At 40.1% G+C, this 18,873-nt stretch overlaps 1 protein-coding gene across 1 annotated transcript; it reads right to left on the bottom strand.

Annotated features, from left to right (window-relative positions):
* Window positions 1-904: 904 nt before the first annotated feature.
* LOC130905056 (transcription factor 7-like 1-B) lies at window positions 905-18,862 on the bottom strand. Its single transcript, XM_057818062.1, has 9 exons — window positions 18,691-18,862; window positions 15,565-15,936; window positions 14,083-14,144; window positions 13,940-14,008; window positions 10,372-10,440; window positions 5,326-5,485; window positions 4,619-4,726; window positions 4,497-4,545; window positions 905-4,290 (listed from the first exon to the last, which is right to left on the bottom strand). The coding sequence occupies exons 2-9, from the start codon at window positions 15,868-15,870 to the stop codon at window positions 4,148-4,150; spliced, it is 966 nt and encodes a 321-aa protein (XP_057674045.1). The 5' UTR covers window positions 15,871-15,936; window positions 18,691-18,862; the 3' UTR covers window positions 905-4,147.
* Window positions 18,863-18,873: the final 11 nt, after the last annotated feature.

Below are 18,873 nucleotides of genomic sequence, written 5' to 3'. Positions count from 1 at the left end.
AATATAAAAGATATAAATGTTTATTGAATATGCATCTTACAGTCTTGTTTAACTGGGAGATTTTGTTACAACAGACAGGCTTTAATTTGTTATCATTATGCACATAGGCATCGTCACAAACGTGATTACTCAAAACGCAACCATGCATCGCATCAGGCATTTCCTCCACCGCATGAGTCCCCACAAATAAAACGGGCTCGGGCCTATAAATAAAACGTCTGGCTTTTTTTGGGGCTAGGGCATACAAATAAAAAATAAAATTTTGGTTTTTTTCGGCTCGGGGCTGAAAGTTGAGTTAATTGCTCGGCCAGGTCTGGCTTTAATACACGCGGGCCGGTCGGGTCGGGCTGGATTTTTTAGGCCCGAACTAGGCCCTACTCTACAGGTAAACATGACAATAATAATACAAATGGGGAAACCAAATCCGTTGCATCACCGGAATTGCGCAGGGAAGATTTTTGAAGTACGTATATATTTTAAAATGCGCTGAATCGATTTGGCTTGTTGCCCGCATCAAATCGAATCGTCCATGCCCCGCATCGGGATGCATCGCCGCATCGATTATTGTTGACACCACTAATAAATATGTTCTATTTTTAATTGCTTCAGTGTCCCAAAAATGTATTGATACGTTTTTTGCGTTTTTTTTTTTGTTTTTTTTTTTCACAATCGGCATCTATAAGTGCATGTGACACGAAAAAGCATGTTTATTTCATAATACACGTGGTATTTTATGCTACTGAATGATATGGACCGCTTGGATGTGTGTGGAAGCGATCGCTATATTTATTTAGTTTTTTGAATCCCGCGCCATCAAAATGAGTGACTTCCGGCTTCGGTCTTGCGTTGAGGAGGAGGGCGCTGTGACGTGTACGGGTGAAGGCGTCCTCTTCACTAAACAGCCGTACTGTTATGCATGAGGACTAAGGATTCAGCTGATTTTGCGGATTAATATGTTTATTTTTCGCATCATGCCAGCCAAACGGCTGCAGAAAAATCTTGCTTTATGAGGGAGAGGCGTGTGCGCCTTTTTGGAGTTTCAAAAGGTTCCCATTCACCGTGGATATTGGCCGAAACAAGCCCTACTACTGTGGGACCATTGGACTTACGAGGAAGTGAGTAAACATCTTGTTTTGTATTATGTCAAATACGAATACAGCGATTACAAACTTTCTTTAAATAAAGGACTACTTACGTTTGATCATTGATAGGCATATAAAAAGCTCTCCTCATGCACATTAGCTGAACGTTAGCTGCACAACAACTGCAGCCGCCCGCCTCCGGGGAACGAACTGTAAATTTCTCTCCGCCGGAAGGTTTGCCGATCCGCAAAGACAACCGACAACCCAGTCGTCATGTCAAATAATCCGGGCTAGTTATGTGTTATTTTCCGCTTCGAAGACTTTGAAACATCACTCGGTTCGGGTTAGCATGTCGGCTAGCTGTCACGCCTATTGGTTTGTTTACATTCTCCGAAGCCGGGGAAGGGAAATGACACATGTCCGATTTAGGTGTCATAAAATATCGTTCGGGAAGTGCGAAAGTAAAGGCGAAGTCGACAGTTTTGACCATTATGGAGTAGTTTTGCCATGTCGTCCTGAATAAGTGCATTTTTATTATGGTAAATGGTGTTATACTTATATAGCGCCTTTCCACCTTTCAAGGCGCTCAAAGCACTTTACACTATCTCGCCATCCACCGACTGGTGACGCAGCGTGGGGTTCAGTATCTTGCTCAAACGAGTTCATCAGTGCGGAGAATCGATCCCACAACCTCTGGGTTGGGGGACAACTACTCTACCACTGAGCCACGCCACACTATTATTTCTTATTCCATTTAGCACAAGACTGTTGTTTGTCATGACCATGCCATTTATTTAGCAATTGGGAAAAATACTTGGACAAAAAGAATATCCTGTAAAAATCTTAGAGAGACTGAAACAATGACATTTTGCGGCTCTCGTCGTCGCGTTTTCCTCGTTCTGAGTAATTCCCCCTCAATGGGCTGAATAGTAAAACCGATGAGCCCAGTCACCCGCTGACGTCATCCACCTGTTGGGGACGCTAGAGCCCTATAATGGTAGGCGTGGCTAACCGGTAGATTAAAAGCCTAATTTCTCGTCATCTGCGCTTTGCTAAATTGTTGTATATAGTCGAATCGTCTCAAAATATGATTCTAATTCACATAATAATGCTATTTAAGACTTTTTTTCTCCTGTCGTATGCTCTTTAAGGTTCCCATGTATCTCAGATAGAATGCACAAAGCTCAAAACCCATTTTAAAGCAATAAAACTGGCCACTGGAGGGCAGTAGCGCATTTAGTAAGACGTGCAACCCTATTCAACAGCAACCAAGCAGTCATTTCTGCAAAAGGATTCCCGACCAAGTATTGAGTGCATAGCTGATATAATTGAAGGATGACTTTTTTTTTTTTGTATTAAAAAACTTTTTTGTATTGGTCGGATGAAATATTCTAATTTTTTAAGATAGGGATTTTTGGTTCTTCTGGACTTTTTTGCCAAATTCATCAATATTAAAACAATAAAAGGCTTTAACTACTTCAGTTGTGTGTAATGAATCTAAAATATATGAAAGTCTAATGTTTATCAGTACATTACAGAAAATAATGACCTTTATTACAATATGCTTGAATTTATGTATTCATCTTTGTTGCTTCATATGCTGTTTCTGATTGTGTTATCATATTGCCTCTGCAAAGCCCTTTGAGACAACGTTGTTGTGATCAAGGGCTATACAAATAAAATTGAATTGAATGCTTATTTTTTGAGAAGGACTAGTAGGTGCCAGCTGTGACACTTCACATTCTCATGTTTGTCAGTATAATTTATGCAAGACGTTGTGTAGGTAATTAATTATTTTGTAATTCTGGTTTTATGCATTTAAAAGTATGACAGCTGAAAATCGCAAATCAAATCACAATCACAGTATTCAGTATTCCTTTGTCTGTCATAGTCTTTTTTGCGGGCAAATTATTCCATATTCTGTGTCAATGTTTCACCTTTCTGGCCAAACTATCCCACACTCTGTAACTGTCGATGATACTGATGATGATGACAATGACAATAAATTCATTCATTCATTCATTCATTCATTCATTCATTCAGCCTGCAAAACTCCAATTCAGTGTTTTTATTTTTTGGAGGAGGACACACACAACCCTATATGAAACAATTACCTACTAACTATACAGATCGTGGTGAAAACAAGACAAGAAACAATGAGGCACTTTGTGAACAAGCAAATTCCTTAAGTCCAGAGCCTTGATTTTAAACCCATATCTTCTTGTGTGTTCACCAGTCAAACATGGTGTCTGTACTTATTAGAAGGCATGTGAATTCTGAGGTTGATGTCAATGCCATTGGAGACCAACAAATATCTTTTTCTTTATTTTGATCCAGCCCAAATATAAAATATGAGCAAAGTTCATTTTCCAGAAAATTTTATTCAGCTATTTGTTCATTGTTCTTACTTTTTAAGTCATTGTCATCTGGGGTACACAGTGGTTCAAGGTGAACAATTGTCGAACATCCTATTAGCTACTCATTACTGTTTCACATGAACATTGTAAAGATGCAAATGTCGCAAAGACACTAAGACCCGCATCAGCTTGACCAGCTTGCTAATGTTGAGCCTGTTTTTGATTCAATAATTTAATTCACTTTGTGAATATCAGGCATCCCACAGGGATACATTGCTTTTAAAGCTGTCTCGTTTTTGGGGTGTGTGCGTAAAATAGGTAGCAGTTTTCTTTGGAACATCTTTCTTTAACATATACTTTTGGGTATACATGTGAAAATCCAGAGGGTTTGGATTGAATACACTGTTAAAATTGGTGTCTAATTAAAAACTAAGTAAAATATTAAAACATATTTGATTTTTTTCCCCACTTAAATGTACTATATCTATCCATTCATTCATCTACTGTACTGCTTATCCTCACGAGGTCTTTGAGGGTGTTAGAACCTATTCCGGCTAACTATGGGCAGGAGACAGGTCACACGCTGAACTGGTTGCCAGCCAATCGCAGTACTATATTTACATAGTCTGAATTAAATGTCCAGCTCTTGTGGACACAGTGAGGATGGCTGCCCGCAGCGTCTGCAAGAAGCTATTGGGCTTAAGTGGGCTAGGCACACCCCAACATATGCAAGACTTTGTCTGCAATACGTATTTTTGCAGATTCATCACTGGTTTGTGGATCTGGATCTGGAGTTGGAGTTGGTGTGGGGGTTGGGGTTGGGGTTGGAGTTTCATCTGGAGACTCTAGCTCTAAAACAAAAACAAATAGAAATGCATCTTTCAATATTTACTTCAATTGTACCAATTGCTAAAACCACGAGCCTGTTTACACTCATACTGAGTAAAATGTGGTTAGATGATCATGATTCCGAAGGATAAACATCCCGCTATGGCTAAAACTTTTAGAGATGACTCAGAATTAACAGGTTTTGATATGTTTGTTCGTGAATTCCTACCGGCACTATTGGTGGTTGTTGTGATGCTGCGCTTTCTTCTCCTGTTGCCCTGTACACAAACACACCTTTTTGGTTTTTGTCTCCTTACAAAGACTACACAAAAAGTTGGAGGTAAAGCTCACATAGTTGTCACTGCTCGACCATTCAGGATACATTTGGGAATGGAGTTTTTTCTCCGCATCAGCAATCTTGTAATATTTAGCTTGCCCTTCATCATTCAGCAACTTCCACTGTGAATGTAAAAAGAGAACAAAATAGATTTTAAAAAAACAAAAAAAAAAAAAACAGCATGCATAAATAATTACAGTGGGGCAAATAAGTATTTAGTCAACCACTAATTGTGCAAGTTCTCCCTCTTGAAAATATTAGAGAGGCCTGTAATTGAGTTGAAAGTCCGTGTTGCCCAACGACAGCCCCAAAACATCATTGCTCTAGAGGAGATCTGCATAGAGGAATGGGCCAAAATACCAGCAACAGTGTGTGAAAAATTTGTGAAGAGTTACAGAAAACGTTTGGCCTCCGTTATTGCCAACAAAGGGTACATAACAAAGTATTGAGATGAACTTTTGGTATTGACCAAATACTTATCTTCCACCATGATTTGCAAATAAATTCTTTAAAAATTAAACAATGTGATTTTCTTTTTTTTTTTTTTTTCAACATTCTGTCTCTCATGGTTGAGGTTTACCCATGTTGACAATTACAGGCCTCTCTAATATTTTCAAGTGGGAGAACTTGCACAATTAGTGGTTGACTAAATACTTATTTGCTCCACTGTATGCACACAAATGTGTTCAGATGAGAGAATTGAGCTAGAAAGCACATTCACCATGTGTCCTAGGACAGTGTTGACGGATGCACTGTCTTTTAAATTCATCTGTGCCTTCACATGCTGTCTCTGCTCCTTTAGAAAACACATGAAGGCATTGGGTGGCTTCTTGACGTAAGGCTGGTCTGCATCCCGCACGCGGCGACGCCTGCGTTTTCTTCTGTTACACAGAGGAAAGGGTAATGTGTAAGGTTTTAGGCTGCCTTTTGTTTGAAATTGAGGAAATATACTTGGTAATGATTGGGGCTGGGTGTTGCCAACAACATATAACATGTGGCAGTGCAGACTGAGTAGTGGGTAGCCGAGGACATGTGCTGCCCGATAGGATAAAGGGAGTAAGATTCAAAATCTGCTTGTTTATTGTACAAAAATAAAGGTTGGCCAGCTTAACGACTTGTTACTGGGAGCACAGCGGTTCAAGTAGTGTACACGCAGCGACGGAAAAGTAACTAATGGACAACAATTTAGAGGCACCACCATGTGGTGTACTAAATAACAACAAAGGAATCTGTTACAAACAATTCAAAAGATGACAAATGCAACAATGCATTCAGTGATTGTAAATGCTAAACATATAATATTAGCAGATTTACAGGACATAAAACCAGGAAAACAAATGACAATAAGGATAACAGATGAGATTAAGAGAAGTTTGGCACAACTAGTTCACGGAATAGAGTTTTGCTTCCAGACAGCAGTACGAAGGAAGGGTTAGCTCAGTCAGCACATAATGGGGATGGAAAGGGTGGCTGATTAGTGAGGGTTAAAGGTGCACAATGTAGGATTTTCACTTCAATTATTCATGAAATGACCATAATATGTCGATAGACAATAAAGAAAGATGTTTTGGAAATACTTCTAAAGCAGGTCTAAATGGTTTAGCAGTGCTTTTCCCATTTTGAAAGACAATTTGCACGCCGCAAATTTGTTTGTGTTTTGCTTCCATGTTCATCATCAGCCAGTCACAAAAACAGTTTACAGTCTTCGTCCGAGTTGCCACAACTCTCTCTGTATGCCCCGTAAAGTAAGGCTGTCCTTTGACAAACAGTCTGAATTATGCCAACCATTCAAGCTAAAAAATAAATAAATAAATAATATCACTCTTAAGGATTTCAAAGGATTCAAGACAACAAGAGAAGCAAAGCAAGGATATGCATTCATTTGGTGTGGTTGTGCTAAGTTACTTAGCATGTGCATTGACCGGAGCCTTCAAGTTTTTAAGCGTGTTTATATTAAATCAGTAATTGAAATTCAAATGGATGGAGCTATTAAATAGTCCTTGTGGATGCTGTCAATGCATTAACAAATTATATATTTTCTGCCAGCGTGCTTATACATTGAGAAAAGTAGCCCTCCCGCACTTTGGTCATGGTGACATAAACTTAACTTGGAATTCGTATCATGGCTCTTTTAGTCGTTATTAGTAAATGTTCGCATTATTTTAAATTAAAAACATCTTGCATTAACATTAAAAATAAGATAAAGCTTCTGCAAAGGACTCGTCGCTGGCCACTATGTTATTTTTCTGGAAATTCTCCAATGTGAAGCGGTATTCTGGTAAACCACTTTAATGCAAGTCAATATTTTGATGTAGTTGCAGTACAATTTTTGGCCACCAATCCTACATTGTGCACCAGTTTAAAGTGGATAATTCGTAGTGTATACAAGATTATACAAAAGGTGTGATGGAATTACTTTGGTTACAATTCAGGGAGCAGTCAGTAAAGAGTGACACCTTAACCCATGCAGGCAGGTTTATCTGGCTGAAAGAGTGACGTGAGGGGTAATTATGATTAGTCCAAGTTTTATTTTAAAGACTTTTTTCCCCCAAGACTACTTTGACACAAACAACACTAATGGTTTGTCAAACTCATTTTTGTCACTAGCGCATCGTAGTTATGGTTTCCCTCTAAGGACCATCACGACTGTGCACCTGTATAAATATATGATAGACTCATACATATTTACAACCAAATGAATTGATTTTTTTTTTTTTTTTTTTTTGTAAACAGAAACAATTAAAAAAGAAACTGGGGGGGGGGGAAGCTAGTTATATCGTTTTGAGAGTGACAATTTGCAATTTTGGTATGTGAGCAAAAAACATGGAAATTGTACACGTAATAAGTATGTGGATACAGGATCTGTCGATCAGGCTGTGAGTCTGACAATGTCTCTACAAACATTAATACCGTATTTTGCGGACTTTCGGAAGTCCTAGTTTTTTTCATAGTTTGGCTGGGGGTGCGACTTATACTCAGGAGAGACTTTTGTGTGAAATTATTAACACATTATGATATTGTTTCACGTGTTATTTTGTTTTTGGGAGTGACACTGATGGTTTGGTAAACTTGTTAGCATGTTCTTTATGCTATAATTATCTGAATAACTCTGAATAACTTTTATATTGAAATGCATGCTTTTAGTTTGTGGCGCTTTCACGCCCAAGTGGGGGCGCACTCGCACTTGTTTACGCAAAGAAGAGCGCTCGCACGCCAGAAGAAGACGGACAGCTACGCAGCGTCTGAGCGAGTGGGCGATTGAGAGAAACACGGCTGCGAACCTACGTTCATTGTTTATGCTTGTAAAATATCTCAACAGAGGCAACGCCTGTGTGGATCATCTTTTCTGTTGTTGTTATGTGTTTTCCACCCACGATCGGACACTTAGTGCCAGTTGTGTGGTTGTTTGAACGATGTGCTAATGCTAGCAAATGCATGCTAACTGTTTGTGTCATTGCTGCAATAGCAGCTAATTATCATTTATTTATGTTAATGCGAACCTGTTTGGTATCGAGGACGAAATTGATTTGTATAATTTCTTTTTTTAGTTTCACTCTTCAATTGATGTTGTCATATTGATGGCCACAATAAAGTCAGCAAATTATATGGATGTCCAGCATCGCCATTTTGGAGTTTAGCTCACTGTATAGACCCTACTCACCTACGTCACAAAATGACGTGTCGCTGTATCCGGCCGCCATATTGTCCGTATTTTTTAGACCTATTCTCATTGTTTTCAATTAGTCGTGCAAGTTATAGAGCAATTCATGGAAGCCCCGGTGTTATCTGACACTGTAAACACATTGGATGCGTTGCATAAAAGGCGTTATGTGGAAAAGCTTCAGTTTATCCATTCGCCAGATCTATCTATCTTGTGCTTGGAAAGGTGAGTTACGAAATTTTCAATTCAAAAATCTTTTGTTCTTGCTAACATCCACTGTCAAGTCTAATGTATTTCATGTCATTTGTCAACGGAGCTAGGGCTTTTAATGTTTATACGGTTTAGCGATAGCACTCTCACTACATACATATGTAATGAATATGAAGTGCGATAGCACTACTCCAGATTGTCCCTAGTTGAATTTATTTTTTGGCTTTTGACCTCAATAGTGAAAATGTAAATTAATTGTATGACAACTGTCTTATTATCCCCTTATAATTATATATTTTCAGGTAGTTCATTCACAACGTCTGAGTGTATGTTGTCGGCGATTAGCCTAGCAATGATCTGAATTGTGGTTGTCAGCCCAAAACCCTCTAAATATATATTAAATGCATTTTACCAGATATAAAATGACTACTACATAATCTGTGGTAGTCATTTGGAGCCCAGTTTTCTCGTCGAATTGCAGCAGTCCATCTCGTTCTCCTCTCCGGGTCTCTCGGAATACGGTAAAACTTCAAGTCTCTCCATCAATCTTCTATGTTTTTGCAACCGACTGCCACACACGACTTCACTATTTTGATTATCAATGTTAACGAGCAGAAAAACACGCCATAATAGGAGAAATTTACGAAGCGCTAATGCATTAACATGACGAGTAGACAGACAACATGGCGCGGGGGCGTGGCTGTGACGTCACGTGAGTAGGGTCTATAGCCAGGACCGAACCTTAGCGTCCTGATGAGGGCGTTATATTCGCATTTCGTTGTTTAAGCATTGTAACATTATCATACTGTACACTTATTCAGCATGTTGTTCTCTATTGTATTTTTATTTTAAATTGGCTTTCAAGATGACATATCTGTTCTATGTGTTGGATTTTATCAAGTAAATTTCCCCCCAAAATGCTACTTATACTCCCGTTCGACTTATATATGTTTTTTTCCTCTTCGTTGGGCATTTTATGGCTGGTGCGACTTATACTCAGGTGCGACTTATAGTCCGAAAAATACGGTACATAGATTTGTTAATCTTCTTTACCACTTATCCTCTTGAGGGTCCCGGGTGACTATGGGCAGTAGGCAGGTTACACCCTGAATTGGTCATCAGCCAATTGCAGAGCACAATGAGACGAACGACCATTCATGCACACACTCATACTTACGGACAATTTGGAGTCTTCAGTCAGCCTACAAAGCATGTTTTGGGATGTAGAAGGAAACCATAGGATAAGCGGCACAGAGGATGGATGAATTAATAAATATACGATCATATTCATTACAATTATGATCATGATTTCTGGATATGAATGACCTCATACTGGTTAAAGAGTTCAACTTGTAAAGAGTTAATCTTGCATCCCTCTTAACAACTTTTTAAACAACGTGCATCAAAATATAAATGATTGGCTGTGAATGCTCATCCTCCAGTGCCAGCCAGTGAGTTAACTTATAAAAAATATAATGATAAACAACTCTGGGCCATACGAGATGTAATTACCATAAATGTGGCCCGCGAACCAAAATGAGTTTGACACCCCTATAGTGTATTTGGAATTGAGAGGAATATTTTGTGTTTGTAACAGGGTTTTTTTCTCGTGTGTTATTGTGTCCTAATGTGTAAATCACATTGTACAGTTTGTTAAACTTGTTTTATTTGTACTTGCTTTTATTTTCCTTATTTTTGTCCGCTCTTGGCAGCCAACCATGTTGGAAAAGGGAATCTGTTCTCAATAGCCTAAAAACAAGAGGGGGGAAACAAAAGCTGGATCTACTCACTCAATAACAGGTTGACATGTTACAAAAGTAATTTAGAAAAAAAAAATCTGCCCACTGCTCTCAGCTCAGAACAAACACTTAGATAAAAAGTAACAGTAGGTCTTACTTTGTGGAAGTTATTGGGGGAGCAGCAAAAACAGGGGGACCAGCAATGTGATAGACTACCTCTCCATTCCTATAAGGATAAAGGAAAAAGATTATACACCACTCAAAAAGAGAAACACTTCGAAAACATCGAAGGCATCTTAAATATTTTTCCTGATAAGTAGGTGATGAATTAGAAACAAAATGCCACATAAATTGATAGAATAGAGGGGGAAGACTCGAGAATATGTTCCTCTCTGCAGTAAATTCAGTTTTAAATGACCAAAAACACATTGAGTCGCTAAAACCAAAAATCTATCGCGCTAGCCATGTTGAATGAACTTCTCCGTTCTCCTTGTATGTTTACGTCCTCGCACTAGTTTCTTGTCGCTTTACCAACGTCACGCCCGCCCGTCGCTGATTGGTCCACTCAGCTGTTTGTTTGCTGTGGCTTGCTCCGCCCTGGGAATTTGATCCGCGGAAGAGTCGCCAGCCTCTATAGCTGGAACAGCGGTGAGTCTGGAGTTCGAGGCTATAAAATACGACTAAGACTAATAAGTTTTTTAGCCCAAAAGATTCAGACTAAAACAAACATTAAAAGAGCTGCTGAAAACAACATTGGTGCTCATCCTGTCTCGTCTTGCACAAAGGAGTAGATATCCGTCCTGCTGAGGTGTTTAAGGACCTTCTACGGCCCTGTCCAGCTCTCCTGGAATAACTACAGTGGGGAGAACAAGTATTTGATACACTGCCGATTTTGCTGGTTTTCCCACTTGCAAGCCATGTAGAGGTCTGTAATTTGTACCATAAGTTCTCTTCAACTGTGAGTGACGGAATCTAATACAAAAATCCAGAAAATCACATTGTATAATTTTTAAATAATAAATTTGTATTTAACTGCATGAAATAAGTATTTGATACATTACCAACTAGTAAATATTTCGGCTCTTAGTTCTTTCTTAAGAACCCCTCCTGTTCTCCACTCATTACCGGAAGTAACTGCACCTGTTTGAACTTGTTACCTGTATAAAAGACACCTGTTCACATGCTCAAACGAACAAACTCCAACCCCTCCACAATGGCCAAGACCAAAGAGCTATGTAAGGACATCAGGGATAAAATAATAGACCTGCACAAGGCTGGGATGGGCTACAGGAAAATAAGCAAGCAGCTTGGTGAGAAGATAACAACTGCTGGAGCGATTATTAGAAAATGGAAGAAGTTCAAGTTGACGGTCAATCTGCCTCATTCTGGGGCTACATGCAAAATCTCACCTTGTGGGGCATCACTGATCATGAGGAAGGTGAGGGATCAGCCCAGAACTACACGGCAGGACCTGGTCAATGACCTGAAGAGAGCTGGAACCACAGTCTCGAAGAAAACCAACGGAAACACATTACGCCGTCATGGATTAAAATCCTACCGCGCACGCAAGGTCCCACTGCTGAAGCCAGTGCATGTCCAGACACGTCTGAAGTTTGCCACTGACCATCTGGATGATCCAGAGGAGCAATGGGAGAAGGTCATGTGGTTGGATGGGACCAAAATTGAACTTTTTGGTCTAAACTCGGCTCGTCGTGTTTGGAGGAAAAAGAAGGATGAGTACAACCCCAAGAACACTATCCCAACCGTGAAACAGGACGACTGCACCGTATTGAGGGGAGGATGGATGGGGTTATGTATCGCCAGATCTTGGCTGACAACCTCCTTTCTTCAGTGAGAGCCCTGAATATGGGTCATGGCTGGGTCTTCCTGCATGACAACTACCCAAAGCACACAGCCAAGGCAACTAAAGAGTGGCTCCGTAAGAAGCATCGTAAGGTCCTGGAGTGGCCTAGCCAGTCACCAGATCTGAACCCGATAGAATATCTATAGCGGGAGCTGAAAGTCCATTTTGCCCGGCAGCAGTCCCAAAATCTGAAGACTCTGGAGAAGATCTGCATGGAGGAATGGGCCAAAATCCCTGCTGCAGTGTGTGCAAACCTTGTCAAGGACTACAGGAAACGTTTGGTATCTGTAATAGCAAACAAAGGTTTCTATAACAAATATTAAGTTCAATTTTTGTGATGTATCAAATACTTATTTCATGCAATTAAATGCAAATTATTTAAAAATCATACAACGTGATTTTCTGTTTTTTTGTATTAGATTCCGTCCCTCACAGTTGAAGAGAACTTATGATACAAATTACAGACCTCTACATGCTTTGCAAGTGGGAAAACCAGCAAAATCGGCAGTGTATCAAATACTTGTTCTCCCCACTGTACCTGTCTTGTAGACTGTCCTCCATGATCAAGACTAGGGGTGTGACACTAGATCGAAAAGGTGATATACCATGATACTTTGTAGCCCAAAAGGTTATCGATACGCTCCTGCAAAGAATCGCTAAATTATTTTTTAAATGTGGCACTGTTAAAAAAGAAGGAGCCAACAAGTTGCTACTAAAATCTTCCATTAGAATGGCATCTGTATTAGCTCATTGTCTTCCATTGACGGCGCTAAACATCCAATTCATTTTGACGGGATTGGACGTCTAGCACTGTCAATGGCACTGAAACCAGAGCATGTCTTGGGGGCATTTACAGGTCACTTCCTCTTCATTTTAGGTCATTTACAGGTTACTTCCTATTGATTTTGAGTCCCTTCCTATTCATTTGGGAATGTTCTTGAGTCATTTCCTTTTCAGTAACCCAAAATCAACAGGAAGTGACCTGTAAATGCCCCAAAATCAACAGGAAATGACCCGTAATTGCCCCAAAAGAAAAAGGAAGTGACTGAAAATGAGCTCATTGCCTTTTATCATCTGCCACTGAAGGCCGTACACATCCAATCTGTTATAAGTGTGAGGGATGGCAGCCATGAACGAATGCTCATTCGCTTCCATCCGCCCACTTCAAACTGACTGGATGTCTACTAGTGATAAACTCACAGCAAAAGGATGACAATAGAACGTTTTTCTGTTATTATTAGTTATGTAAAATATCTTACAATGATTTCCTGACCAATGTACTGATAATTGTTGTATCGCCATATCGTAAGATCATCATTATCGTGAGCCTTGTATCGCAAATGGTATCGTATCATGAGCTACCCAGAGGTTCCCACCCCTAAATGAGACTGTGCTGCGAAACACAGCAAACCTTGCAACTGCACGTATTGTTGGGCCATCCTAGAGGATGTGGACTACTTGTGCAACGTCTGTAGTGTCAAGGTACTGCACCATGAGAATTTAATCAAAGCCAAATTGAAAAGTACAGCAGTAGAAAGTCAGTAAAAAAAATGTTTCATAAGAGATGAGGATGGGGAAAAAACAGTAAAAACAGTATCTAAACCTGGAAAGCCATATTTCAGTTTTAGGGGCCCTCTCCTTGCTGCCCCTCTGATGCACCTGTTGTTGATTTCTTTAACAGCAAAGATGCTGAAACTGACCAGATCGATACCCCAGATGGTCGACTCATAGATTGCTTTACTCTGATTAAAAAGTGTTCCTCTAATTTTTGAGCAGTGTATATAAATAGAAAATATACTTTTAAATGATTAGATGCTGTTTGTATGCTTGATTATTAGGTCACACATGTAAATAATCTTACTTGGAAGTCGAGGTCATTGGAGCAGCATAGACAGCAGGCCCAGCCATCTGAAACATGTCCCCTCCGTTCCTTTAATTGATTTAAATAAAACGTTTAAAGGAGGACGTGAAAGTTTTATAATGACTATTATGTATGTTACTTACAGCATTCCAGGAGGACCCCAATTAAATCCTTCTTGCAGCGTCCGTCCAGGCACTGAAATATTCTGGTGGTGCAAATACATAGAAAAAAAAAGTTAGTTCACAAGTTTCCACAAAGGGACATCACGCTCAATGGGCTCTTTGCACTGAATCTTGCCTGAAAGAGCAGGTTGGGTTTGTCTTTTCAGGTTTTGAAAATTTGGTTGATTCTGCATACTGTGTTGACAGCACCTACGAAAACTAACCATTACAGACGTAAATCCATGATGGGGCATATTAACTCATTGGCTGCTAACCATCCACTGCCAGCTTCTCCCAGTCAAAATGGATTGGACGTCCAGCACTATCAGTAGGTATTGAACAATGAGCATTCACAGCCAGTCCTCCTTGTCAAAATTAATTTAACGTCGATCATTGTCAATGGCAGGCAATGAGTTTACTTTTTTCCTAAACTACCAATTTGCAAAGTGGTTTCACAGTTGCATTCATTGCAGTCATGTCTCTTTCTGTCCAAGTCTCAAACACAGATCTGACCATCATTGAGATAAATGCTTCCAAACCAATGAAACCATAGCCTTAAATATGGAACTTCACCAACAATATGTGAGAATTATTTCTCCACGATAAGAAATGCGTGTTCAGAGCACAGGCAAAATACATGCATCAAATAAAACGCCCACTTGTTTCCCCTCTCATGTGAGGGATGTACCTATTCTATTCTATTCTATTCTATTCTATTCTATTCTATTCTATTCTATTCTGATGTAACAGCTGTACTTTTCAGTAGTGTTCGATATTTAGAAAGTATGCTTTGCAGTGATTGGGATTTCCCCCCCTCCTCACACTTGTGTATTGACGTTGCACAGATATGGTGACCGCTGACTATAGTGGACGCACATCCTTCTTGTCTAAACCCCGGCAATTTAACAGTGAGAGAACGTTTTGAGGGGTGAGTCTTAAAAAGAGACGATATTCCTTTCAGGCCACGCGGACATAAGTATAAATTGCTGTGTGCTTTTTCGTTAACAAAGAAGTGAGTAAATTTCGATGCACTACTTGCTGACAATGCCAGGGGTGGACAATATAATGGCCCAGATGTACTTTTCAAACCGTCAGAGCCACAAGAATGCTCCTACCACTGGCCCGGTGGGGCCAGTAAAAATAATGCGTCAATTTAAAAAAAAAATTTAAAAATCTTTTTTCACATTCATTCCTGGAGGTGTCGTGTTTTGACGACGTTACTCTTTCCCGATCAAAGACAACTGTTGCTCTCCGCGGGGCGTAAACTCACCTCGCTTGCTGACCCCACTATCAAAACCACTGCCCTGGGTGGTTTTGATAGTGGGGCCAATGAACTTCAAAAGCCACTGGCGTGCAAAGAGCCCATTCATCTACAATTTGCTTTTCCAATGGATTCCCACACATTTTCCCTGCATGACCCTTCACATCCAGCTACATAAAGGTTGCTATCTGTTATACACTCACCTGGGGGGCACCTGCCTGACTTTTGATGTCAAATGACTGCATGCCATATGGATTTAACTGCGGTCCTGCCATCATCTGACCTGGCTGCACAAAAGCTGAACTGGATGGTATGCAACCACCGTAGCCTCTGCTGTGACCATTTACCAACTGACAGTGCGTGTCAAACCTGAGCCAAGAAGGCACCGGAGGTGGACAGCTTGCTGTGGTACACACCATGCCGCTGACCACCTCCAGGAGAGTGGAAACAACTTCTTCCCACTTGAGTTCTGCTACAACTTTCTCAAACTCTGCCCTGAGCTGCTCCATACTGCCACTCCTGACCCTACTCCTCGCCTTCCTGAAGACTGACAACAGGTGAAGACTACTGGGCTCCTGTGACACAAATCAATGGGAACCTGCTTTTGAGACACTTTTAAAGGTAAAATACATCACAGATAGTGTGCTTGTTTTACTAATAGACAAATAATATAAAAAAGACTGCTTAACATCAGAAAATCAATTCATCTTCAGAGTCGAGGGTCGCGGGGGGTGCTGGAGCCTATCCCAGCTAACTATGGAGAGTAGGCAGGGTATACTCTGAATTGTATGCGCACCAGTTGCAGAGCACAAAGAGACAAACAAACAACCATTCATACCTAGGGAAAATTTGGATTGTTCACCCTACAATACAGTGGGGCAAATAAGTATTTAGTCAACCACCAATTGTGCAAGTTCTCCTACTTGAAAAGATTAGAGAGGCCTGTAATTGTCAACATGGGTAAACCTCAACCATGACAGACAGAATGTGGTATAAAAAAAAAAAAAGAAACAGAAAATCACATTGTTTGATTTTTAAAGAATTTATTTCCAAATTAGAGTGGAAAATAAGTATTTGGTCACCTACAAACAAGCAAGATTTCTGGCTGTCAAAGAGGTTTAACTTCTTCTAACGAGGTCTAACGAGGCTCCACTCGTTACCTGTATTAATGGCACCTGTTTTAACTCATTATCGGTATAAAAGACACCTGTCCACAACCTCAGTCAGTCACACTCCAAACTCCACTATGACCAAGAACAAAGAGCTGTCGAAAGGCCACCAAAATTGTAGACCTGAACCAGGCTGGGAAGACTGAATCAGCAATAGGTAAAACACTTGGTGTAAAGAAATCAACTGTGGGAGCAATTATTAGAAAATGGAAGACATACAAGACCACTGATAATCTCCCTCGATCTTAGGGTCCATGCAAGATCTCACCCCGTGGCGTCAAAATGATAACAAGAACGGTGAGCAAAAATCCCAGAACCACACGGGGGGACCTAGTGAATGACCTACAGAGAGGGACTCAAATCCTGCACTGGCAGACGTGTCCCCCTGCTGAAACCAGTACACGTCCAGGCCCGTCTGTGGTTCGCTAGAGAGCATTTGGATGATTCAGAAGAGGACTGGGAGAATGTTTTATGGTCAGATGAAACCAAAATAGAACTTTTTGGTCGAAACACAGGTTCTCATTTTTGGAGGAGAAAATACTGAATTGCATCCGAAGAACACCATACCAACTGTGAAGCATGGGGGTGGAAACATCGTGCTTTGGGGCAGTTTTTCTGCAAAGGGACCAGGACGACTGATCGGTGTAAAGGAAAGAATGAAAGGGGTCATTTATCGAGAAATTTTGAGTGAAAATCTCCTTCCATCAGCAAGGGCATTGAAGATGAGACGTGGCTGGGTCTTTCAGCATGACAATGATCCCAAACACACAGCCGGGGCAGCAAAAGAGTGGCTTCGTAAGAAGCATTTCAAGGTCCTGGAGTGGCCTAGCCAGTCTCCAGATCTCAACCCCATAGAAAATCTGTGGAGGGAGTTGAAAGTCCGTGTTGCCCAATGACAGCCCCAAAACATCACTGCTCTAGAGGAGATCTGTATGGAGGAATGGGCCAAAATACCAGCAACAGTGTGTGAAAAGCTTGTGAAGAGTTACAGAAAACGTTTGGCCTCCAACAAAGTGTACATAACGAAGTATTGAGATGAACTTTTGGTATTGACCAAATACTTATTTTCCACCATGATTTGCAAATAACTTCTTTAAAAATCAAACAATGTGATTTTCTGGGTTTTTTCCGACATTCTGTCTCTCATGGTTGAGGTTTACCCATGTTGACAATTACAGGCCTTTCAAATATTTTCAAGTGGGAGAACTTGCACAATTAGTGGTTGACTAAATACTTATTTGCCCCACTGTATATGCCTTTGGGATGTGAGAGGAAAATAGAGTACCCGGAGAAAACCCACGCAGACATGGAGAGAACATGCAAATTCTAAACAGGAAGGCCGGAGCCCGGGAAGGAAACCTTGGTCTCAGACTTGTGAGGTGGAAATGCGAAATAACTCATTGACTGTGCCTCATACATTAAAAAATGAATACTAATCATCAGATAAACTCATTAATGGAATGAAAATGGAATGTCCTTTACTGAACAATAGAGCCTTTTCGATCATTTAGTTTTAATCAGGGATATTTGGAATTTATACTTTAAACCAAACTTGAACTTTAAGTTTTAAAAGTTTAACCTTTAAACTTTAAACCAATGTAAACTTTAAACTAAATTGGCATCTCATGCCATGTCATAACATATTAGGGCTGTGCCTACATGAAACAAACATTCAATCAATATTATTACATTTATTTATAAGAAATAACAATTGATAATTTTACAAAAGCTTTTTAGGGGTGGGGCATTTCAAAATATTACAGTTCTCATCTGGATTTTTTTTTTCAAATTGGGGAAGAGTTCTGGAATTGAGATTTTCATTTACTGTTTTAAATATTCGTTCACTTTTACTCTCTCTGTAATAAACGACATGAAACCTGATCTGATATAAAAATCCACATTTAACTCCAGGTTCCAAATACTGACGTCACGTGCCTTCAAAGCACAGTAGGCATATAAAGATTTCTCTCGAAGTTACGTTGCTTAGATACAGAGAAGAAAAAGCAGACCTGTGTCAATTGATATTCAAGTGGAAGGAAAGCAAATAAATGATAAATACTGCTGTGGGAAGTTTGCACACTAAATTATTAAACTATAACATTGAAGATATAGCGGTGGTCAGACCAGTTAAACATGTCAAAATAAATCGAGCATACTTACGACTAGTTTAGCGACACATCATTTCTCCACTCCAAAATTAAATGCACTGCATGCTCGGATGTAGTGTCTAGGCTTCCAACTAAGTGTTGTATAATGTGTTGCTAAAAGGAAACACCAGGAGGAAAACGGTCATATGAAAGCCCGAAGTATCGGTTATGCGTTGCGAGGCAACCACACACCACG

The sequence above is a fragment of the Corythoichthys intestinalis genome, chromosome 17 (genome assembly GCF_030265065.1).
Source record: "Corythoichthys intestinalis isolate RoL2023-P3 chromosome 17, ASM3026506v1, whole genome shotgun sequence".
In the NCBI taxonomy this organism is placed as follows: Eukaryota; Metazoa; Chordata; class Actinopteri; order Syngnathiformes; family Syngnathidae; genus Corythoichthys; species Corythoichthys intestinalis.
The sequence above is the reverse complement of the archived record's forward strand: the minus strand, read 5'-3'. Positions and strand labels throughout refer to the sequence as shown.